At 34.4% G+C, this 26,985-nt stretch overlaps 2 protein-coding genes and 1 long non-coding RNA gene across 22 annotated transcripts in view; 1 reads left to right on the top strand and 2 right to left on the bottom strand.

Moving 5' to 3' along the window:
* The first annotated feature begins 169 nt into the window (after positions 1–169).
* On the top strand, positions 170–10,298 carry LOC125647511 (uncharacterized). The gene is made up of 3 exons (XR_007359984.2): positions 170–288; positions 5,643–5,800; positions 9,824–10,298. It is a non-coding gene; the product is annotated as an uncharacterized LOC125647511 (long non-coding RNA).
* LOC125647510 (forkhead box protein N4-like) lies at positions 1,744–10,264 on the bottom strand. Its single transcript, XM_056140060.1, has 6 exons — positions 9,522–10,264; positions 9,226–9,268; positions 8,660–8,849; positions 5,610–5,785; positions 5,262–5,370; positions 1,744–3,592 (listed from the first exon to the last, which is right to left on the bottom strand). Exons 1-6 carry the CDS (start codon positions 10,262–10,264, stop codon positions 3,513–3,515), a joined length of 1,341 nt encoding a protein of 446 aa, XP_055996035.1. The 3' UTR covers positions 1,744–3,512.
* A 7,479-nt stretch (positions 10,299–17,777) lies between the features above and the next one.
* LOC125683371 (vinculin-like) overlaps positions 17,778–26,985 on the bottom strand; it is a 47,628-nt gene continuing 38,420 nt past the window's right edge. For 11 of the 20 annotated variants that reach the window (XM_056140051.1, XM_048924462.2, XM_048924464.2 and 8 more), the window contains 4 exons: positions 26,087–26,210; positions 25,722–25,812; positions 25,236–25,274; positions 17,778–19,727 (listed from right to left, as the gene is read on the bottom strand). In XM_056140051.1, coding sequence (XP_055996026.1) covers positions 19,558–19,727; positions 25,236–25,274; positions 25,722–25,812; positions 26,087–26,210 — 424 coding nt within the window. In that variant the 3' untranslated portion in view covers positions 17,778–19,557. Of the gene's footprint in view, positions 19,728–25,235; positions 25,275–25,721; positions 25,813–26,086; positions 26,211–26,985 lie in introns of those variants that run through there. The other 9 variants (XM_056140057.1, XM_048924463.2, XM_056140052.1 and 6 more) reach the window with 2 other exon arrangements.

Genomic DNA, 26,985 nt, shown 5'->3' with positions numbered 1-26,985 from the left:
GACTTCATTTTTAAGACTACAAGGAATGTTAATCACTTCACTGTAAGCAAGATTTCATTACAAGCGTGTTCACTGTAACCAAGTTTTACTGCACTTGTGACATTCAGTGCGCAGAATTATCAGGTACAAAGTCTCCAATTCTGGAATCCAATGCAAAAACTGGATGTGCAGTACATCTTAATCATCCCTATCTGGGAAGGCGAGTAAAACTAGATGCGTAGCATGGCTTGTGTCATCCCTATCTGGGAACTCTAGTAAAAATCTTGTTATCTCTAGCCAGGAATTAAGGTGAGTAAAACTGGAATTACAGTATGTCGCTTCATTCATAGTTAAGAAGGCTACTAAAATTGGGTGTGCTGTATGTTTTGTCTATTTCCTATATAGATTGTAAGACAAGTTCTGATTGGTTAACGAACCAGATGTAAATTTCTATATACCCTGCTGAAGCCAGGGATAAATGTGATGTCACAATACATTGTCTACATGCAAAAAAACCCAATGACATTGTTCCTCCCTGATTCAATGTATTGTGACGTCACATTATTTACCCCCAGCTATATAATATAGTTATATAATATCCGACATGAATTTCCTTATTTTATCGACACTTGCTACAAACTTTTTCAAAAATGAAAACTAAATTTAAGTTTTTATAAGTTTAACTAATAATGTATAGAATGCAATTCATTCCCATGATTTCTCAATAAAGTCCAAAACAGTGGGGAAAAATTTGTATAGAATTATATAGAGAGGGGTAATCTATTTCAACTTTTGAATATCATAGAAAATAAATTTATTATATGTCCCTATTCTTTTATGAATATATTTGTATAATTTATTTCAACCAAGTGAAGCTTAAAAAAAAAAACTATTTTTCTGCCCGCTTTCTCAGAATGTAAGGAATGCAACTCAGCAGGGGAGGGGGTTAAATTCCATACACCCTTGATTGGACCTGGATACATTATTCTTACTAGCAGATACTTTTAAACATCTGTATAAAAAAAAAAAAAGAAATTGGTTTGATTAGATCTCTCAGATATTTAAAAATGGTCACCAGTTGCAAAGTGCTGCCAAGGAAAAGGTATAATTTCCCCAATTTGAGCATCACAAATCCGTGTACACATTAAATAATGGAGTCCCAAGATATTTTCAAGTAAAATTAATAATAGATAAGTTCTTCAACTGATTCTCAAATATCTCGAGTACTTGGAAAATTTTTACGAGATAGTTTGACAATCTAGAAGGATTATTTGCAAGTTGAAAGCTACAGTATGCAATATAATGCTTTTGTTCGATCTCCTACATCAGGTACCCTACAATATTATAGCAATTTACAAGCCATTCTCCCTTACACATATAAACAGTACCTGGACAACCAGAGCACCTGTCAACAGTAAAAGTCCCAATCCAGTGAACAGGAAATTCATAACTGGAGCACTGCAAATGCATTTCACCATCACAAGTTACAACCACAGCACCACATGCATTGGTCAATAAAACGACAAATGATGATGTTGGTTGGGTCTCAGGATATGTTCCCGTCCTTCATAGGTTGAAAGATATGGATTCAAAATGTCATCAAGGTCATCCTATAATATCCAGCACTTCATTTGTTAAAATTTAATTAAGAATACGGATGTAACTCCTCCATGCCTGCGTGACGTACTATTGATGAGATTAAACATCCCCTTTACGCAAAAAGCCGAGATAATTATCTCCACTGAAGAAAGTCAAACAACAGAATCAAGAAAACTATTTATTAATTTTTTTTCTCACTCTTTTGTAATGCATCTTAAAGTACATCAGGTAAAAAATATAATACAAGTTTTTCTTCTTTGGTGAAAAGAAGGTGTGAACACATTCATTGCTGCAAGCTTGTGAATTTCACGATATATTGGAACACATAAAGATTTGAATAAGACTACATAAAATATAAACATTATTAAAAGTCAACACAGGCAAGCTAAACATAAAACTAAAAATCTGCATGAACAGATTTAAAATAAAATCTAAAATGAACATAATTTACAGGAACACAAATGGCTTATAATAACTAGAACATGAAATTTCAGACCTTTTGGTAAAATAGCTATATAGTAACATCTGTTTAAGTTGAAAAAAATTACTAAACTTAGAGCACTACCTTAAATATGTAGATTTGTGAATATTTGAAATAAAAAATTATCAAAATTTATATTTACTAACTGAAATGGCCATGAAAATATATTCGCAATAATCAAACAAAACATAGGAACAAACTTGTGTTAGAAAATTAATTTGTAATATGACATTACCTTGCCTTGTCCATCTACATACATACAGAAATTTACTAAAAAAGCCATCTACAAACTTAAATAACCGAGCATTGGAGTCACAAAATCAAAACGTGAACCTGTGAATCACTAGAACTAAGACAAGCTACTTGCTTCACTGGAGCAGAACTGAACCAGCTAGCCTCTACGACTAGTGATTTGAGAACTCAAGCTGAACCAATGCTGTCCCAGAACTACGCTGAACCATCAGGCTCCTATACACTGCTGCCTTTGAGGGGTTTGTGTCTCGCATGAAGCAATCCACTTAGGAAAACATCACTTTGGCACACCACATTTCAATCCTTCATTTACAACGTTCTTCCATTCTATGTACATTTCATGTGCATTCCACTCCTTCACAAACATATCATCACATTGAGTGAGCAAACGTATGATCTCAACAAAGATCGTTCTATACAGACAAAAAATAAAAAGAAATAAGGACAATTTTCACGCCATAAAACAATACATCTTGCCATTTCTCAAATTAAAAAGCATGATCACAAATGTAGGGAGGACATTCATGGAGCTAAAGACATGTATCACAAACAACAGGTCTCCGTATGGTCTACATAACGTGTACATCCACCTCATAAAAACTTAACAAAGCCAATCCACGTGCATTGCGCTATCGTCCACAGCATGTGCATTCATTCTAAAGATATCCAACAGCAGTTGGATGAAATTTTGAGTTTGATCGTTGATTGAAAGTTTATCTCTCGGAACATTCATGAATATAAAGATCAAAAGGCATGTACTCAGGGTCATGTAATTACAAATGCATGAAATAGATGGAAAAATGAACCTGTTAAATTGGACAAGCAGAAGTTAACAGTCACACTGATATGTATAAAACTGTAAATATCATGGCTGCTAGATTTGTAGAAATCTAGGAATATTCTATCTGAACACATTGTGGCTTGTTGCACCAACTGCATAGTGGAACAATCGATACATTCACATCAAAACAAGAAGTGAAATTAGTAACACAGTTCAAATTCACTTTCTTCATATGTACAGGTTAAATATGCAATATGACAGTAGGGGAAAAGGATCCTCTGGATGCATGCTAAACATCCAAGAAACACTTAACGTGATAAAGGGTTTAGAGTTTCTAAAATCAACAGAGACAGACACACAGACAGGGTGGGTTGGCTGGAATGTTCTAAACATGGCAGAGACTAGACAACTGGACGGTATCTAACTGCTCTGGGTCAAGCTGGAATTCAGGGTGTTCATGGGACTGGAGCAGGTCAGGATTCCATAGATACTCCCATTTCCTGTTCAAACAGAAATTACATAGATATTCCCATTTCCTGTTCAAACAGAAATTTAAAACACTGACAGACATCAATCAAAACACGATATTGCACAAAATCATTTTATCCAAGTTACTCCCATATCAAGTATAAGCAAATACGATATCAATACTATTTTTAAAGAGTCTGTCTACATTGGCAAACAATGGGTTCTGGATGAATTTATATCATTTTGTATATTTCATATATCAATTTTTTGTAATTTTCACTATTTTGTTATCAGAATCTGATCGTTTACAATTGAAAGTTTCATCGGCAATTAAAATATTCCATGTAGGTGACTGATATTTTCAGCGTTGGCAACCTGAATTTAGACTGGGCTGTAAAATTCAAATTATGACCTTATTTTGAAGACTACTTTAGAGTTCTATCCTATCTAAGAATGTGTATTAGTCGGATTCTTCAAATGATGCAATATTCAAACCAATATTCTACCACAGTTATTGCAAAGATCAAAGGAATGCCGTGGTCATTATTCTATGATATACTTTCATATGTATTAACTGATTGTGAGAAAAGTGATACACATCTCGCTTGCACATCATATTTTACTAATGCAACAATAAAGTCTATGACTGATAATACAATTCTATAATCATAAAAATTTATCAATATATGTTGTAAAATCAAATTCATAAAGGACTGAAGAACATTGTCATTCAGTATAACCCAATCGTTCAATTGTTTGCATTCTGAGAGCGATACACACGTAAAAATGTCGATGTACAAACAAGGGTTTTTTTAAACTGTATTCAAAGCAATTGATATAATCCATTAACATTAAACTAAATCCTTGAAATATTTGTACAAAATAGATTTAAAAATCTCACCCCTTTCGTCAGCAAAAAAACCCCCAATGCAGACCGTTTCGTAAACTGTCATGATGTCACAGTGACCTAATTCATAGCTATATAGGAAAACGATTGGCTGCATATTTCTGAGCCATAGGAGAATAGAAATAAAGTTCTGGTTTTCTTGCATGTTGCAGGATAACCGCTGAGGTTGAGAAATGCTGTTTGAAACATAAAAGCCTCGGCTTTTAAATTCCAAAACAACATTTCTCAACCTCAGCAGTTATCCTGCAACATACACGAAAACTTGATCATTATTTTTTAAATATGATATATCAGACTTAATTCACTTACTGAAATTTTTCACTAAAAAGACTAAAATAACAAAATGAGTGCTTTCACTTTCTTTGATTTTGACATTTATATTGTCCCATGAACTTCTTTTCAGCATCCAATAACACCATCATGAAACTAAATGATATCAAAATGTTATGTTCTTTTTTATTATTATTATTGGCAGTTGACAGGTTTTTAATCAACAACAATATTAATTAATCAAAATACTTAGAGAACCGAGTAAGTAAAATAATTGTTGGTGATTTTTTTCCCAGTTTCTTTTTAAATTTTACATATAATTGCTAATCATCGAACTTGACTCTGTATTGGGTGCTCACTGTATAGGATATCTATGGACAATTAAATACCTGTATGTATCAATATATCATTAAAACTCCTAGTCACTATGTCTGTTTTTCTAATGGTATGTAGCAGCTAGCCAAATGAATTACTAATAAAATTTTAATACCAAGCCTGTGTTTCAAGCCAATCGAACTCCATACCTGCTACGGTAGCGGGGCCCGACAAGGGGGCAGCACTAAGGGTGAGGACTTGTGTTGTAGAGGGTGACGTCACAGAATCAATCCGAATGTCATCCCAAATACCAGAGGTCTGAAACAAGAGAGACAACTTTTATTGACTGTTATCCAAACTGGATATTATTTATAGTATACTTTACTCATTAAGTTAATACCTCTTATCAATAAATCTCTTATTTTACTTTTGACCAACTTTCTATAACCATTATAAGGTTTCTTTAAAAGAGTCATGTAATTTAACTATTGAAAAGAATGAAGCAATACAGGAAACTGTGTCCCTATCTGAGAACATGTATAAAATGCGCTTCACACCTGGAAATTAATCTCTGGCAGTTCCTGTTCCAGCCCCATGCCATTCTCCAGAATGTCAACATCTGTTGCTAGGAAGTCTTTCTTCTCCTCTATGATGGGCTGTTTTGGGGAGGAAACGTCTTCCCTTTTCGACCCCACTGGTCCTGCCTTCCCAGCCTCAATCAACTCCAGCTTGTCTGAAATAGAACAAAGTAAGCATTTAATGAAGATTACATAGAGGTGACCAAAATCACACACTACAATCTACATTGTAATGTAATGTATACCGAAATTACTACAATCTACATTGTAAATGTATACCGAAATTAGACAGGTAAGTTTCCATTACCGCAAGTAGTCAATTCCTCAAAAATTTTATAAGATTAAACCATTATGAATGATGAATACATTTCACCTTAAAATCATTTTTTTTTAATTTCTAGAGAGAAAAAAGTTTTATGCCCCCCCCCCCCCCCCCCCCCCCCCCCCCATCGTACAGGTCATATTTTTCAGGTTTCATTGATGAATATACATACATATAGTAGTGTTATATCATTCTTAATTAATTCAGACCAATAAAACATTCTATCTTTCATAAATCAGGAGTAATGATCTACAATACATGGGGTGGTTTGGTAAATACCCTAATCACAATAAAAAAATTAAATGTCCCCAAAAATAAAATGGAATAATCTATAATGTAGAAATGTCAAATTTTAGGTATTTCTGTGTGTACTAAAGCAAGTTGCATAAGGAACTCGCTATCAATCATAACTAAAATCTTTGAATTTATATGCTTTACTGACACTGCCCTCGAGTTTATTCTGTTTCAAATACATCAAGGAGCCTGGAGGTATGTTAAATTGTTATAATACTTGACTTCCTTTTAAACATGGAAGAAAATTGTATACAAATATCAGCAATATTAGTATACTCCCAATAAATTTGATTGCTTAGCTGGGTAGCCAGTTAACATGTCGAACGCTGATCTGTGTGGATTGTGGATGCAAATCCAACAGGTTTTTTTTTAAATAGACTTAACGATTACATTCTGCTAAAACAGCAATTTTCTACAACACAAAGTAAATTTGAAAATTTTGGATTTCAAAATATTGTACATATCTTCCATTTTTAATCCATATCAGATTTCTCTGATATGTTACTTCTCCTTAAGGAGGTATGCTACACCAGAGAAATTTGATGTAGATGGAAAGTGGAGGATATGTACAACAATATTTTGAAGTTGAAAATTCTCAAATTTACTTTATTTTGTCAAAAAATACAGTTTTAGTAGAAGATAGTCTGAAAAAAAATTTAAAACCCCTGCTGGATTCGAACCTGCAACCTACAGTTCACCAATCAGTATGTTAAGTTACTGAGCTACTTGGCTAGGTATTTGATAAGGAAAAGTCAAATATTGCTGATATTAATTTTTTCCTCCATGTTTTTAAAGGAAGTCAGCCATTATGACGATGTAGAGTACCTCCTTAAGATGATCACTACTTATGTTGTATTTCTCCTTAATAGTTAATGTTTAATACTCAATAATGGCACATTTCAACAATGAAATTTTCAGTTTGAATAGATACATTTAACATGGCCCTTTATCATTGTTTACAGAGTACTTATTGATTACCAATAAATAATTAAATAGAGCAATCAACAGTGGATGTTAACATTGGTGTACAATATGATTTATATGACAGGTCTCTCTATCAGTCTGGTAGATAAGGGCTGACAACTTAATACCCACTGGTTACAACACTGGTCAGCTACACATGACACCTGTCAGTCCACAGGCCTGGTCACTAGTAACCATAAATGACCTTAATTAATGTCCCTCCTCAGGTGGGTGATGAAACAACCTGAACACATACTAGGACAGGTACTCTCCAAATATTGCATGATTATCTATGCATGAGTATCTGCCTTACATAATAATCCTGGCATAATCCCTGACTTACAGCCTTAATTATCATTAATCTACTTAGCTCATAGTGGGATATGGAGAAGAACAATTATCAGATTATGCATACAGACATTTTGAAAATTTTGCAATGTTCATCTAACAATGAACACTGAATACTCCCATTGTTAATCATTTAATTCAATATGCTCCCAAAACTTTACCCTCCTGTTTCTTCTCTCTTTTTTTTTTTTATATACATGAATTATCACAATGTAGATTTAATATTAATTTAATTGTAGCAATGCCATTCAAATGGAGTGAACAATTTTAAAAATTTCTTGACACAAATAACTAAAATGTACAGGTAATAATTAAATACCTTTCAATCTATCCCCCCCATTATTTCTTGACTCCAATATGGGGCAGTCTTGACATGAAAGGAATCCCTAATAAATTGGTCTGATTAATCTAAATTTAATACCCCAAGGCTTTGATATCCAACTAAATCTCTTGGTCCCCCAGACTTAACACTCAGTGTCAATTATAAATTTCTGCAAGGTGTCATAATCATAAATCTGGCAGCTTAAACATCCATTGACCAGGCCAGTGTAGTAATTGTTCAGTACCCTCAGGGGGACCCCAGATTAAGATCTACCTTGTATACACACACACATCTGCCTTAAGTCAATTTGAGTAAACAATATCCAGAAAAATTCTTTCATGCTCATTATCACAGTGTGCTTTGATCTTTTAGCCAGTTACATAATTGTTGTATGACATTGTCTTTGATGTATGGGAATGGAATGCAGTTTTCACAAGAATAACTGTACTTTTCTTTGTAAGAGGATAAATTACAATGGTTTTGTTGATAAGATTTCTAATGGTTCTATCAATAAATGGTATCTGTATCAGGCCCTTTGAGACACCAGACAACTAAATTTATTAATTTTTTTTCTTTAAAAAAATAAAATATGTATTCTCAAATCTCTTCCCTCAATGTTAATACAAAGACCCGAGAAGTTCCACCACAAAACTTCTCTTTGTACACATTATAAAAGTTTTAATAATTCAAACAAAATGACCATGGGGTACTCCTGATTATTATTTTGATGATTACAAGACATCTAGATTGCCTTTAGTTTTGTTATTTTATATTCATTACCTGGGTGTGACATGCTCTTTAGAATGGAATCTAGGTCTTTTTTCTTGTGTTTTGCAAGTTCGTCTTCCATCTTAAGAATCTTGGCTGGATTAAGTGCCCACAAGCATCCTTTCTTCGTATTTCCATTCAGTTTGGGCGAATCCACTTTCTCGAAACATTTGTTTAATGACAGGTTATGTCGAACAGAGTTCTGAAAAGGTCAAGAATACTGAATTGAAAAAGAAAACAAACAAACAAACCAACCAACAGTTACTAAATGATCAAGTTTGATAATTCCTTGAACAAGTTTTTATAAAAACACTGACTATCATATCTAAAAAGTACTTAACTCTAACAGTTAAGAGGAATTTACAGTAAGTTTGCTAAGCAAATTTTACAAACTAAAACACTTAAAAACGGGATATAAGATCCGTGCCTTCCATATCAAATTTTATCCTGACATGAACTTTAAACTTCCGTCATAAAACGGGTCAGTGATTTAAATACCCTGGCCCCTCCTAAATAAAGCACCTGTTCAAATATTCGATTTAGTTTAACATTACATTTTTAAAAAACATATAGTTTACCTTCCATCCATCTGGAGCTGTTTTAAAGTATGGGAAATGTTCTCTAGAAAAAACATTGATTAGGAATCATTCCAAAATTATGAAAATGTTAACATTTTAAAAACCATTACACTAAAGAACTTCCTTGTCTACATGCAAAGTGCTTCTGTGAATTCATAAATCTATACTGCATTCATATGCCATTATACTTAACATCCAAGACTATGTGACATATAAACCTTCAAATTAAACTAATAAATTGATCCATAGAATAAAGAAGAAGCACATGATTGTAAAGAAAAATCCAATGCACTCACGTCATGAAATTGTAAATTTCACTGACAGGTAGACTTCCATGTCGACTGTTCTTTAAAGCCAGGGCGATCAGACAACTATACGAATACATGGGTTTGGGAAACACTTTTTCGTGCCGTGCCATCTTCTTGACTGATGACACGGCACCTTTAGAAACGGACACAGTGACAGACTTTGTCATTCTGCTGGGAGCCTGTATTGACACAAAGTTCTGTCTTAGTGGAGAATTGCCTGTTGCTCCTAAATGGTTGTTGTTTTTTTCATTGAATTGGGGATTGAGACTAATCACATTTTCTATTTTCAGTCCAAGGGCTTCCGAGCCATACACTGAGCCTTGTAAATTCACAGCTGTGGAGTTTGGTTCTGTCTGTGTGTCAATCTGTGAAAAGGCGGCCTCCTTTGGAGAGCTGTGGACCGGTCCTACTACTATTGGCATCACTGACTGAGGATTGACAACTAAATTTGGATTATTATTGTCCATATCAAATGATGAGTCCATGACACTGTGAACTTTTGCCACATCATTCCAATGTATAGCTTGTATCCATTCGTCTATGGAACCTGGTCCGGTGGCATCTAAATCAAAAGCACTGTTTGCATGGTTGCTATTGTCACTGTTGTTTAGAAACTCGGTGTTTGCGTTTGACAGAATTTTCTCCATTTCACTATGGATGTCGTGGGAGTCCATAGACACGGTTTCTAGAAAATCCATTTCGGACGGATTACAATATGCCATGCTTAACATCGTGTTTCTGACCGCATCAACTTCAGGCTCAAACTACAAAATAAAACCCTGCAATATTATTGGCTGTATAGGCGATCTTACACATAAATGAGCAATGCTTCTTGCAATATATTTCAAACTTGGCGCAAACGTAAACGTCATGCTGTATAGAGCATACATAGCTTCAAAAGCAGCGAGGTAAATTCAAAATTCAGACATGTGACATTTTCCCCCTCGGATCAGAAATCGATTAACGTGCAGATTCCGTCTTTAATGGATGTATTATCCGACTTACCAGTGCTGTCACTTCTTTCCCTGATGTTATGATTAACTTTTTACGTCAATTCACTTTTGAATACAAGGAATTTCGAATCGTATCCCATGAGCCCCACTACTATAGTAAAATCCCGAGATCAACCTATCGAACAAAGAGAGCTACAACAGTTTGAATAAAACTATCTGATTGGTTGACCTATATATTCCACTTTAAATTAGCTTCGCTTCTCATTGGCTAATCCATAGCAATGACCTTATATACACTCCATATAGGGAAATCAACTGACCGTAACTAACAGGTGCCCGTGCTTGTAAATACGAGCGATGGCATTTGAACGTGATAATTAGTATTGATTGTGTGAGACCACATCTTCTAATAATGGTTGTAAATTAAAAATTGTTACTTGAAGAACAGGTAAATGGGATAAGCGGCAAAACCTGTTGAAAGGATTTACTTTAATATGCCCAGAAGTATTATTTTCTTTTCATTTGTTTTCCTTTTGGGGCGCGACATGGGGAATTAAAAAATACCTAAGTTACCCACTGGTGATATTTGAATTATCTTGAACTTGCAACGTTCAAGTTTGATATAAAATCACATAATTAGCCTGTTCTTCATAATTAAAGTACTTGATTTTTTTTGTGCCTTGTAATACACAGGGGCTCGTCACGAATTTGACCCTCTCTATTCTATATTTACATATAAATATAGACGATGTCAAATTTTAATAAGACAAAAATTTCGTGACGAGCCCCTGTGTGTGATACAAACTGGATTTGAAATTGAGCACAACTGATGAAAGCATTGACTTTATTAACATGTAATTATTTCATTACGGATATATACACATAAGAACATTACAACTATAAAAGAAAAGCAAGACCATTCTTTGTCTTTTATTTTTCATGTTACAAATGAAAATAACGTTAGGCACACAGATTATTACTGAATAAATTTATAATAGTGAATCTATTGGAATGTGGCCAAGTTACTTGTAAACATGTAACCTAGAAGCACCATCAATGAGCCTTTAGATCTTGGAATAAATATAACTTTGTCTAATGGTTTCTTTCCTGGCTATCTGAAAGATGTCCAGGTCTCACCTCTTTTCAATAAAAATGAACCCCATTTAGTAGGGAAAACTATAGACCAACCAGTTGGTGTATTTTATACTGCAACTTTTAACTTTAGCACTTTTGTAGCAAAAATTGACAAGATCCATGAAAAAGCATTTATGAGAAGTATGATGTCGCTATAATGAATTAATTAATATCCATTGCTAACATATGCGCAAGATGCGAAGTATGCACAGCTGTAGAAATATAATTTTTGAAAATTTATATGGATTATCTGCAGATATTTTTAAATTTCAGAAAAGTTCACATAGTTTTAGATCTTCAAAAATCCTAACGTTCGTACATGCACATACGACAAGAGATCTTTCAAATCACTCTGAAATGAACTTCACGAAAATATCAGAAAGGGAATTTTAATCCGTTCAAAAGTCTTGTGCAGCGTTGGAACGGAAAACATGCTGTGTATTTATTTTGTGGCCATCACATTTAAGAATTTAAACCATAATGAAATTAATTAAGATGTTTGGTTTTGTTTCACCGTACATAATACGTAATCTGTATTTTAGGCCTACGTGTTTTAAAGTCTTTATGTGCACCAACTAGTGCATCTGTGGTGTCTGCTTTAGTGAAACCGTGGTATGTTGCGTACAAGCTGTGATATTATGTAAACTTCTCCAAATTAAGTTTACTTATTAATTTATCTGTGATGTTTGTTTTAATACATTGACACCTGAAACTGTTTTACTTAAATGTAAAGTTTGTTTTAATTATCACGTGTTTTACACCTTTGTCCAGTGGATATCAAACGTCAATTTTATGTAGTTTGTTTACAAAATGCCAGGAAGCAAAATTCCCAACTATCAGAACGGGGGGGGGGGGGGGGGGGGGGGATAACACTGTGTGATAAAAAGAATCTCCCATGATTTGTGGTTTGATTTGATTTAATCCAACTCGTTGTCTACTTTCTATTCCCTCGCCAAGGCTCGAGGATTGAAAATACACAACTCGTTGAATATAAATCATATCAAACTACAAACCATGGGAGATCAGAGAGAGAGAGAGAGAGAGAGAGAGAGAGAGAGAGAGAGAGAGAGAGAGAGTTTATTTCAATTTTGGGCCCAGAGGGCATAACAGCAAGACAACTTATAAAGAAGGAAATTTCAAAAAAGAAAGTTTACATCATTGACTACAGTTTAAATGAACTGCAAACTATACATGTGGATGTACATAGCATGTTGGGGAAACGAGTACATACATATATGAATTGCAAATCAGGTGTATACACCAGTAAATGGAAAATATCAGTATTATACCAACATATGAATAATAAACTATAATGATTTTTGCAGTTTTAAAGCATCACCTTTTTTTGGAAAGTTTTAACTACGTATTCACTCAATTTGACAATTACTGGTTTGTCTTTATTAATCATCAAACCAAGTAAATTTGTGCTTATTTGTTGAAAAGCTATATATATCAGGGGCGGATACAGAAATTGCGGTTAAGGGGGGGGGGGGGAGGCGCCACTTTATAAGGCAGTGGGTCAAGGACGAAGCCCTGGTGGGGGCCTAGGGGGCGAAGCTCCCGAATTTTACAGGGCTTGAAATATGTCTCCTATTTAGTCATTTGTACCATTTTCTATTATTTTTGAAAAGGTGAAATTAATAAAATGACGCAAATTTTAAGGGTTTTGGGGAAAAAAATTAAGTTCTTCCAATAATGTAATTCAAGAAATCAAATATTTCTCTGGGAGTGGAAGAAATTGTTGCTTCTTTTTATCGTGTAATACATTTTTCTAAACAAGGTACCACGACTTACCTTAAATTTGAAAATTTTAGGGGGGGGGGCACAGTGTATATATATATATATATATATATATATATATATATATATATATAATATTTATATATATTGTGTATGTGCGTGCGTGTCAAAAGCCCTGCATGCATCAAACACATGTATTTTTCCCCTGGTGTGCAGTAATCAACGACTAGAAGCCCCACCCCTCTCTCTCTCTACATATATCGTGCGCGTTCTAAAAGTTTTGAACAATTTAAACTTATGACATATTTCAGACGGCATTTTTTATATGAATTAATTTACATGTGTAATTTATCTCTAATATCTTAATTAGTCTTCTATCAAACTAATTAAATTCATGAATAATATTACTAATTGAAGCCTTTTCATAGAATTAATCTGAAATATCAAGATCTGGTGAGTACTACATGCCAGTCATGCACACAATGGGCTTCTCTGTGGGGAACGTTTGACATCAGTAGAGCTAATTACATCCGAGATCAGTCATACGGTTTCACTCTTATTAGATTTACTCAAATTCAAACCATTGGATTATTGTATTTGAATTCAAATTTCACACATCGGTCATATGTACCGTACGAGAATTAATACTAGAAATGACACGTATGCTCAGATTATCCCCTCTGAAAACAACTACTACAAGCACTGTGCATAAAAAATGTAAACACCACTTATAAGTTATATGAGAGTTTTATAGATAGAAATTTTTTACTAAAAATTCCTAGGTTGAATTCATGTTACGCGGAAGATATTTTATTTGCAGGGGACTGCTTGCAGAGATAAATGTAATTTGCTTTCTTTCTTTTTTATTAAATTATTATTATCAATTGTGATGATACGTGAAATTGTTAATGCATGTGCATAATTAAACAAACAAACAAACAACGTGTTCATATCTAAGAGGCTGCGTTTAAATTGTTTTGATATCTCAAAATCCTTTCTAATTTCTGATTTGCGATTTGTATTGACCAGTGTTTGTGTACAGACTTGTACAGCGTCTTTCTGCATTCAATCATAAGGAATGAATTTAGTTTTGTGCGATATATAACCTAATTTGGAGCCAGTTTATGCTTTTTCATAATCCGCGATATTTACACACACACACACACCCAAATGTTTTCAACAAGTAGAATAATTGATATCAACAAGGAATCTTTGAAATCAAGGAAACATTTTAAACATCAGAAAATGACCCAGAAATACTAAAGCAGTCTTTAAATCAAATATAAAACAAAGGTCGGCTCCTCGGATTTTAGTACAGACGGGTAAGTTGTTATAAATACGTAGGTACTGGTATAGTGCTAAATGTATTGGTCCAAGTCTGTCATATACTTTACCTATAAATCTGCAGGATTTTACTATCTAAAATAATATTTTCAAAATACCCCTAGACATGTACTTGAATTTTGAATTCATAAAACAAATAATAGCGACTTGTTACGAAATCAAACGTTGTAAATTCGTGAATTTTGTCAAACTTAAAAAGTTATAAATATCATTTAGCCGAAATTTTTGTCTGAATATTAAGGTTCTTGGCCAATATTTAAAACCTCATTATTTTACATTCCATTTTAAATTTCGAGGCGCAGACATTGTAACCTGTGTGCATTTTTGAAACTGACAAACTCTAAGACTCCTCTTTATCTTAAGTATGTTAACTGCAAAAAGATAATCATTAGGTATTCACAGAGGCTTGTGTAGAAAAATCAAGACACCCCTATGGGTTGTCTTGATATATTTTTTTTTACAAGCCCCTGTGGTGTATTTGTGGAGAGCACATTGCTTGGTTTAAAAAAAATGTCTTTCTTTTGTTTTAAAGATGACACTACTTTCCGGGGGTTTCTCATTGGTTTACAACTAGTTCCCTTGTATATGGGATTGAGTGGGATGATCATTAGGATTTAAATATGAAATAAGTGTCGCGTCCTGAATGGGACGGTCATCACTGGGGCTTACGAGATACGTACTTACATGTAGTACTGTGTCCGGAATGGGGTGGTCATATTTAGAGGACTTTTTAATATCGTATCCTTATTCCCATTACATTAACAGTTACACAAGCAAAACCCATCAGCTGACTTGAAATATGGATGACATTCGCAGCTAACGACCAATATGATGAGCATTAATTAAGGAGGAATGCTACACCAGAGAAATTTGATATGGATAAAAAGTGGAGGATATGGACAACAATATTTTGAAATTGAAAACTTTCAAATTTACTCAAAAAATGTCGTTTTAGTAGAAAACAATCTGATTTTTTTAAACCCCTGCTGGACTCGAACCCATGATCTACAGGTTAGCAGTTGATGTGCTAACCTACTAAGCTACTCATCTAGGCGAACATTTTATAAATGACTAGACAAATATTATTGATATTTATATTTTCATCCAGGTTTTAAAAGGAAATCAGCCGATATTGAGAGCCTCCTCTTATGTTCTATTTTCAATTCTCTATTCATCAATGTTCTATTATCAATCTCTCTATGTCTATGAAAATCATTTTATGCAAGGATCCAGAAATTATTTTTACAGGAGTTTCCCCATCACCTTTGTTCAAAAGGGTACTAAGTAAATATATAATTTCTTTACACAGATGTCTTTACACCATCAGTGATTTTTTTCTCAAGAGGCTCCCATCCTAAGGGGATCGTTCCATAAAAGGCCTTAACTTAGGAAGCATTAAATAGCCAACTTGCATCAAAAGTTAGTAGATCCTATCTCTGTTCACTGTTTTACGAGACTGGACGTATCCAAGCCTTCACCGGACAGTGGGCATATGCGCAGATACCGACCATGATCTCTTGTGGTAGATCGATCACTGTAAATATATATTTTGATTTGAAGAGTGCTTTAGGATACTGTCGTACAGAATCATGATGAAATCGTGAGCCCTTCGCTAACTCTCAGATAGCTGCGTTTCTTAATCCTTTTTAAATTTACACGCAAATGCATTATTTGATAAAATGACCAATCGAAAAGCACTAGATCTAATGCATCGTCAGACACCTACAAGGGCAAGACACAATAAACAAACAACTCGCTATATCGACAGTCTGTGAGTGAGCTACTCAATAAGGAAAAGACAAATCAAACAGATATCTCACTACAGTGACTGTCTGAGATACTCAATAAGGAAAAGACAAATCAAACAGATATCTCACTACAGTGTCTGTCTGAGATACTCAATAAGGAAAAGACAAATCAAACAGATATCTCACTGCAGTGTCTGTCTGAGATACTCAATAAGGAAAAAACAAATCAAACAGATATCTCACTGCAGTGTCTGTCTGAGATAATCAATAAGGAAAAAACAAATCAATCAGATATCTCACTACAGTGTCTGTCTGAGATACTTAATAAGGAGAGACAAATCAAACAGACATCTCACTACAGTGACTGTCTGAGCTACTCAATAAGGAAAAGACAAATCAGATATCTCACTACAGTGACTGTCTGAGATATTTAATAAGGAAAAGACAAATCAAACAGATATCTCACTACAGTGTCTGTCTGAGATACTCAATAAGGAAAAGACAAATCAAACAGATATCTCACTACAGTGACTGTCTGAGCTACTCAATAAGGAAAAGACAAATCAAACAGATATCTCACTACAGTGTCTGTCTGAGATACTTAATAAGGAGAGACAAATCAAACAGACATCTCACTACAGTGTCTGTCTGAGATACCTAAAAAGGAAAAGACAAATCAAACAGATATCTCACTTGTACAGTGACTGTCTGAGATACTCAATAAGGAAAAGACAAATCAAACAGATATCTCATTACAGTGACTGTCTGTGAGTGAGCTACTCAATAAGGAAGACAAATCAAACAGATATCTCACTACAGTGTCTGTCTGAGATACTTAATAAGGAAAGACAAACCAAACAGATATCTCACTAGTGTCTGTCTGAGATACTTAATAAGGAAAAGACAAATCAAACAGATATCTCATTACAGTGACTGTCTGAGATACTTAATAAGGAGAGACAAATCAAACAGACATCTCACTATAATGTCTGTCTGAGAGTGAGATACTCAATAAGGAAAAGACACAAAAAATAGACATCTCATTACAATGTTTTGTCTGAGAGTGAGATACTCAATAAGGAAAAGACAAATCAAACAGACATCTCACTACAATGTCTGTCTAAGAGCGAGATACTACTACATATGTCCGAGAGTGAGATACTTAATAAGGAAAAGACAAATCAGACATCTCACTACAATGTCTTCTTAGAGGGAGATACTCAATAAGGAAAAGACACAAAAAAAACAGACATCTCACTACAACATATGTCTGAGAGTGAGATACTCACTAAGGAGAAGACACAGTAAACATGGAAAAGTTAAGAAACTGTATTTACGGTGCTTTTTTATTCAGTATACAAAATCTTACAATTGCATGGTAAATTGCACTAAATATGTTTTGCCTTGATTATTGTATCGTTTCTAGCTACAGTGTTCAAAGCAACACTTGTCACCTGCGAGGGCATCAGTGATTATTCTATTGTTATAGGACCCTCACATACTTGTTGAATATCAAAGTCCTATCTATACCTACATATTTCAAAGTTCTAGTGTGTGAAAGACGGACAGACAATGGACACAGTAATCCCTAAATGTCGCTTCAATTTGCAGGAGACACAAATATACATTGCACTAAAAATGTATGAATGTACAGATAAGTATATGTACCAATATGTAGTAGGCACTGACCATTACCTGGGTACAATAATATCAATACTATTTCACAGTGTACAAAATGTTTCCACAAGAATATTGGCCAATACTGTGTCTATGACAAAATACGAAGACATGGATTACCAGGCCAAATTTCACTAAAAAATTTCTGTGGCTAGTCCCTTCTGTGAGGTGACTGATTCCATATCAAAATAAAACATCGAGAAGGTAAATTTGCACTAACATAAAATATTTCTGAAAATATTAAATGTATACGATATATATCCACATGTTAAGTTATTAAGGACTCTGTTGATGGAGACATCACATCCAGTCTATTTTTGGTTATCTGTGTCATTAAGTACCTTTCATATTTTCAGAATTCATTCAGGAAATTTTTTTTAATTAGTTTTATGAACATGTACCTACATGTAGTTTCAAATCCATCGCGTGAACCTGACAAAAATCATGTGATGTAATAATGAACATTAGAATCCCTTCACAATCACACTGTAATACTGACAATAGGTACGAAATTCCGACCCACAGAAACTCGGGATCATCAGTAATCTTCATAACACATGCATTTCCTCTACGAATAATTTACCTCAAATTTTGTTTCACGTGGACGTGCATTTCAACAGAATTACTATTAACGATTCAAATCCAAACAGAACACTATATATACAATAAGCAAACTATCTCCTCCTTTACTCAAAGTCAGCAATCTGAAATAAAGGCACTTTTCTTTATAAACAAAACAGTCACAAAATATTAATTAATTTTGAAAAAAAAAGCACTAAGCATCCATTAAAATAGATAAATTCTACAACATCTATAACACACCAAAGTTAAATAGCACCATCTTCGTGGGACCAGGGAACCTGATCTTTGTTCAATTATTGAACATCATATTAATTTGATAATGAAGTCATCACAATTCTCCATTCACTCTCTTGACAAATGATTCTTTACCATCACAGTACATGCATTTGTACCCACTCAAAATGTCTTTCCCACTGATTTCAATACCAAAATATCTCTTTATTAAAAACATAACTAATGCAGAGACATAAAAATAACTAACACATAACAAAATCACAAATAAAAATAATTTGATGAAAAAACCATCACAGATCTACAGGATTTATCACTTGAAATTTCACAAGGGTTTGGTAGACTCTTTACATGCTATTCTTTGTAACAGCTACCAGAATCAGCAGTATTTTACTCTGTACTTTAAGCAGACAAAATGGTGAAAGAAAGAATATATACTTAAAAAAAAAATCTCCAGAACCTTGTACACAGTTCCAGATACAAGCTATGTAAATAATAGTAGATATGTCCCACACACTTGACACCAATACATGTTACATCATACTGGGCCCCACATCGGACTGCTGCCGCTGGGCACCCTGTCCAGTATAATAGAAGATCCTAGTGGTACCATACTCATGAAGTGTACCATGGGCGCCGGCGCAACCAGCGGATTGTGTAGCCCGAGTCCACGCGGATCTTTATGGAGGCAGCCTCTGCTGCTCGCACTGTTTCCTTCACCGCCTGCATCAAGTTCTGGGCATTTCCAACCAACATCTCCGTGGCTTCCTGATCTTCTTTTGAACCTAGAAATACCCATTGTGCAATTGTTGTAGAACTTAGTAATTTCAAAAATGCAACTGTTATTGAAAACCTAACAAATCTACATATATGTGACATCCCCTTTAATTGGATTTTCCACACTCTTAAATCAATATACAGAAACATGCTTTGAATATCTGTAATAATCCTCAAAACACTTGCTAATGTTTCGGACAAACAGTTTTCAAAGGCAAATAACTCTGTAGAAAATGGAAAATCGCACTGATTCCTCAGTTGAAAAAATTATTTATTCAGTTATTGAAGTCTGCAAGATTTTTCAAGCAAGCTACTAAATTTAGGGTTCTAGATACATATTAATTGTGTAAACAGAGATTTCTGATTACAAAGTTCCTGAAAACTAATTTTCTATGATCGACAAGAAAAGCATAAGCATGAAGTGTAAGAACATGCATAGAATGGAAGATGTTACATATAACATTAAAGAAATCTGGATGAAAAATTCCTCAGTCATGGAAAAATGCAAATCAAACTTGTGAATAATCAACAAGTTTCACATTTGCTTTTCATATCAGAAATTAGGCAGATTCTGATATGTTGTGAAATTTTTGCCTGTTTTATCATCACAATTTTGCTCTAACCATGAATGGACGAGTCCATCACATTAAAGTAGTTGTTAAAGGTTTAGGGGTGAATTAGATATTTCAATATGGCTGGGCAAAAATAATCCAGGCAAGAATTTCCCAATTTACAGTCCCAATTTAAAAAAAATAAATATAATTGGTCATAAAACAATTTAGCTCCTGATTTTGACCCAATAAAAGACTTAATTGACAGTCTTTCTGCCCTTACAGACTTTCTGAGGTATACTGATAAATATGGCAGTAAATATGGGTTAGGTGTAAAACAGCACTTACTAGATTCTGTTTCCATGGATTCCCAGAAAATGCACAAAAGAAAAAAAAAGCCAAATGCTTGATTAGTTTTATAAATCAAAAGCAAGATTAGCAAGCAAATATTAGCACAATCATTAGCACACACAGCACCGACCACAGCCTAGCACAGCCCTAGGCCTGCTCAAGTCAACATAGATGTTGGTTGTTATTCAAGATTCTAAAATGATCTCATTTATATCAGACCAGTCATCACAAAAATTAGCTTGATATGCAGGGAAAAGTGCTCACATGATTCTAATAGGAAATTTGGATGAATTTTAAGCAAATATTTCACATAAGAAGATGAAAAGTAACACACATGATATTTGCATGAAATATTCACATGGTTTTCATGCAAAATATACAGCTGGTCATGATTGGTCTTGTAATGTGAACATCAATTACACAAATGTATAATAGTTTCAAGGTTGATGATGATAATCTAGATATAAAGTGTGAATTCGAGCTGGATTAAGATAGTAAATGAAATTAATAGAAACAGTTACTATAAATATCGGATCTCCCATGGTTTGTGGTTGGATATAATTATTATCCAACTCGTTGTGTGTTTTCTATCCCCAAGCCTTGGCAAATGGATATAAAATATCACATATTTTATTCCAACAGACCACTGAATTTGCATTTTGAATATATTCTGTTTTGTTTACCACAACCTGAAATACATTCGTAACGGTAACATTATGCCGCTACAAATAGTTTGTTGGGTAATATAAATAAAAATGAATATTGACTATCACAAAGTCAAATATATAAAAGATCATTTTTAAATGAGAAAAACATTTACATTTCAGAACGTTTTATATTGAAATTGTGTGATTATTCATGAAAATGTCAGTGACATCCGAATCTGTGTCATATATGACGTGCGTCCTTTTTTTGGATTTGCTGTAGTTGCATACATTTGTGAATATTGACGATGAATTTTCCATCATGTATATCATCATTTAGAGAATGTTTATGTTTCCTGTGACATGGAGGGGCGTGAAGCTTTCATTGTTAGATGTGCTTGTGTTTCTTACATCTGTATTTGTGATGGAATCGTTTTGTGTGCAGTTGAATGTGGCGTATCACAGGTACATTTGGTACATGCAGATGGAAAGTTGATATCCACTAGATAAAGGGGTAAATATGTGATAAAAGAGCACTCAGAAAGATTTACACAATATTCAGTTCTGGGGGTGGGGTGTGTGTGTCAATAGAAGGGTTTTCATTTTGAGTTTCAAGAAAAACGATTTCAGTTCTCGTCATTTAATATTCTTTTAATGTATATTTGTTTCCTTGATCATTGAGATTTACAATCGATACAAATCATAATCATGGGTTGTATGCCATGCCAAGCTGCAGGCTGTTTCACTTTTTCGAGACGATAACTAGGCTAGATAATGAAAATGACAGGCCGGTTTCCTCGATTTTAACTAATTATTTCACATATAGTCATTGTTTTCAAATTTTGAAGATTTTAACAACACCTGTGCCACTTCCATCAATTTTTACAATTTTTTGGGAATTCTGTCACCTTGATCGAGTTTGTATGCACATTACGTCACGCGGTATAGGAATACATACTGTGGGATATGAACAATATCGTATGAGTGATATCCACTGGATAAAGGGGTAAATATGTGATAAAAGATGTTATCTATCAGTTTTATGTGTTTAGAACTTGGAGATACACAAATTAATGTTTTATAAGCTTTGCTGTTTCTTACTTTCTTCACAGTTCAATGCACTGGGAGTATAAATATTGCAACATTTTCATCCGAATACAGCACGATTATCGCATGAAAATTGCTGAAAGCTATTATATATGAAAGAATATCATATGAAAATATTTTGCATGAAAATCATATGATTTTTGCATGAATATCATGCAATTTAATTTGTATGACATTTGCATGTGTAATTTTTTTTTATATGATTTCCACACGGTATTGGCATGATTTTTTAACTAAAGGGAACATGCATGGAAATCATGCTAGCCACTTTTCCTGTGTATGACCCAGTCTCACAGAAAGCATATTTCATTTGTGTTTATGGTTTACTTGAGGAAAAAAGTTTCTGAAATTAGGGTATGGGGGTTAGTTTGGATAGCATACACAAATTAGTTTTACGTGTATGTACTAAAGATAATTCAAAAGGATTTTGTGATGACCTGATCTACAATGTCAACCTCATTCAGATTTCAAATTGAATATATTTTTCAACAAATATATGTATCATTCTAATACAAATATATTCCAATTAGAATTTGATATGAAAACACAGGCAAATAATATACTGTATGTATGGTAATGCTGTCATGCAGTAAGTATAATATACGAGAATATATCATAATGCAGTCTAATCATTAATCTTCACCGGGTTACAATATACCAGTTTATTCACTAAAGATTCAGTAAGATTACTTTTTTCCAGATGTTTGAATTTGGACAACATGTTTAACAAATTGACATTGTATACACTATATAAGCTGTGAACTTCATTTTGTAATTAAAATTTGGTAACTAAAATTTGGCCATCTGATCTGCTGGTATAAAACATACCACTCTAGTATATTCACTTCAAAAGATCTACCATTCCTTTTCACCACTCAAAGGACCCTGTGTGAATACTGAAAACTTAGAAACACCCTAACTAGGACTGTGTGAATATTGAACACCCTAACTAGGATTGTGTGAATACTGAACACCCAAACTACTGAACACCTTAACTAGGATTGTGTGAATATTGAACATCCTAACTAGGATTGTGTGAATATTGGACATCCTAACTAGGACTGTGTGAATATTGGACATCCTAACTAGGACTGTGTGAATATTGAACATCCTAACTAGGACTGTGTGAATATTGGACATCCTAACTAGGACTGTGTGAATACTGAACACCCTAACTACTGAACACCTTAACTAGGACTGTGTGAATATTGGACATCCTAACTAGGACTGTGTGAATACTGAACACCCTAACTACTGAACACCCTAACTAGGAATGTGTGAATATTGAACACCCTAACTAGGACTGTGATTACTGAACACCCTAACTACTGAACACCCTAACTAGGACTGTGTGAATATTGAACATCCTAACTAGGACTGTGTAAATACTGAACACCCTAACTACTGAACACCCTAACTAGGACTGTGTGAATATTGGACATCCTAACTAGGACTGTGTGAATATTGAACACCCTAACTAGGACTGTGTGAATATTGAACACCCTAACTAGGACTGTGTGAATACTGAACACCCTAACTACTGAACACCCTAACTAGGACTGTGTGAATATTGAACACCCTAACTAGGACTGTGATTACTGAACACCCTAACTACTGAACACCCTAACTAGGACTGTGTGAATATTGAACATCCTAACTAGGACTGTGTAAATACTGAACACCAAAACTACTGAACACCCTAACTAGGACTGTGTGAATATTGGACATCCTAACTAGGACTGTGTGAATATTGAACACCCTTACTAGGACTGTGTGAATATTGAACACCCTAACTAGGACTGTGTGAATATTGAACACCCTAACTAGGACTGTGTGAATATTGAACACCCTAACTAGGACTGTGATTACTGAACACCCTAACTACTGAACACCCTAACTAGGACTGTGTGAATATTGAACATCCTAACTAGGACTGTGTAAATACTGAACACCAAAACTACTGAACACCCTAACTAGGACTGTGTGAATATTGGACATCCTAACTAGGACTGTGTGAATATTGAACACCCTAACTAGGACTGTGTGAATATTGAACACCCTAACTAGGACTGTGTGAATACTGAACACCCTAACTACTGAACACCCTAACTAGGACTGTGTGAATATTGAACACCCTAACTAGGACTGTGTGAATACTGAACACCCTAACTACTGAACACCCTAACTAGGACTGTGTGAATATTGAACACCCTAACTAGGACTGTGTGAATACTGAACACTCTAACTAGGACTGTGTGAATATTGAACACCCTAACTAGGATTCTGTGTGAATATTGAACACTCTAACTAGGACTGTGTGAATACTGAACACTCTAACTAGGACTGTGTGAATATTGAACACCCTAACTAGGACTGTGTGAATATTGAACATCCTAACTAGGACTGTGTAAATATTGAACACCCTAGCTAGGGTCCTGAATGAATATTGAACATCCTAACTAGGACTCTGTGTGAATTTTGAATATTCTTACTAGGATCCTGTGTGAATATTGAACATCCTAACTAGGACTGTGTAAATATTGAACACCCTAGCTAGGGTCCTGAATGAATATTGAACATCCTAACTAGGATCCTGTGTGAATATTGAACATTCTAACTAGGACCCTGTGTGAATATTGAACATCCTAACTAGGATTCTGTGTGAATATTGAACATCCTAACTAGGATTGTGTGAATATTGAACATCCTAACTATTAGTATACGTATCACACACACATTTCAACATGATCTAATCACAAAATGCATGGGTGGATCTTATTTTCTCTGTGAATATTACACACACTGGACACTGAATCAAGACATGTTAATTAGGGGGCGGGGCATCATGCCTACATATGTTTACCACATTCTATCTCGCTGCCATCTGGACTGGGTATGGGTTCTATGTAAAACATTGTCAGACAGGGTAATGAAATAAGACAAACTTTATCACAATCAAATCTTTACAACATATTTCAATATTTTCTGAGATGTGTTGATAGATCTATATAAAAATAATTTCATTATCAGTTGGCATATTTTTTTCTTCATAAAAGACACTGTACACCAGGATTCATACCATCACTGGATACACACTGTTGATTCATCTCTCAAAAATCAGTGAAATTACAAATTCTGAAAATTTAGTTTGTGTGGATTTTTCTGTTGCTTATGTTTATTCAGTTGTACAATGTCAACTGTGTATGAAAAATTTCTGCATGCAAATAAACTACCAACACCAATCTTAATCCGGTCTCCTGAAAATTTCTGCATCTACAGTGAAACTTTTCAGCTGTAAACTGTGGAGTGAGAACCCCTGACTAATTGAGTGATTGACAGAGTTACTTACCCTGAGCTCCTAACATGGTGGCTTTGACTGTAGACAGGATCTTCAGCTGTGTCCCTATTGTCGGAATTCGCTCACACACTTGTAACAGATTCTGAATTCACATAAAAATTAACTCATTATGACCTTATTATTGAGATTTCCCCCTATGTTATTGCAATGAATATCGGAAAGATAAAAAGAAATAGAAAATTCGACTTCTGATATCATTCGCAATTAAAAAAAATAAAATTCAGTTTAGATCAAATCTCCAGTAAGATTGCACTGTTAAACAAATATGGTGAGAATGGTGAGAGCCATATCAAAGCAAGAAATCGTTCACCACATGGAGTTGTGTATTTCACTCTTACAGGTCACAATCAGCTGACCTTTCTCATCTGTTTGTCGGTACACTCCGCAGCAAGTTTCTTGGCTAGACGAGTCACTTCCTCTGAGGACTCTGCAATGGATTTGGCTGTGGCTATCAAGTCCTTCTTCGTTCCTCCCTCCCCTCTATATAAACAGAAAGGTAATGCTAGTGTCAAGAACTAAACTTTCTTCCTCATGCCCTGACCAAATCATTTTTTTGAACAAAGGCTAGACTATGTAACTAAGTACCCCATGCATGTGTTCCTAATAATTAACCAATCAGATTATAAAACATTCTGTTTCTTATTCATCTACAAGCAAACCTCGCTGCACTAATGGGAAGAGAATGCCAGTGGTTACTTTCATACTACCTAATATAACCATTTTCATTGCTGAAATTTAGCTAAGGTTGTGATATCCAAGTACATTGTATTTCGAAAGAAAATATGTACATTTTTATCACTTCTTGATAAGTGGAAGAAGATGATGGGTGAATATCACAATGAAACAAGAACTCATCAAGATGATGTACTGAGTACCAGAGAACAAAGTATACCATACCCAAGTACAATTATAATTACTACCTAGTAAGTATTTACATAACTTTATTGGTCCTAATAACGTGACTAACTGACTGAGTTTGGCCATACTAACCTGACTATTTGACTGAGTTTGGCCATATTAATCTGACTAGCTGACTGAGTTTGGCCATACTAACCTGACTATCTGACTGAGTTTGGCCATACTAACCTGACTATTTGACTGAGTTTGGCCATACTAACCTGACTAACTGACTGAGTTTGGCCATGCTAACCTGACTATTTGACTGAGTTTGGCCATACTAATCTGACTAGCTGACTGAGTTTGGCCATACTAACCTGACTATCTGACTGAGTTTGGCCATACTAACCTGACTATT

Source organism: Ostrea edulis, chromosome 6, assembly GCF_947568905.1.
Source record: "Ostrea edulis chromosome 6, xbOstEdul1.1, whole genome shotgun sequence".
In the NCBI taxonomy this organism is placed as follows: Eukaryota; Metazoa; Mollusca; class Bivalvia; order Ostreida; family Ostreidae; genus Ostrea; species Ostrea edulis.
The sequence above is the reverse complement of the archived record's forward strand: the minus strand, read 5'-3'. Positions and strand labels throughout refer to the sequence as shown.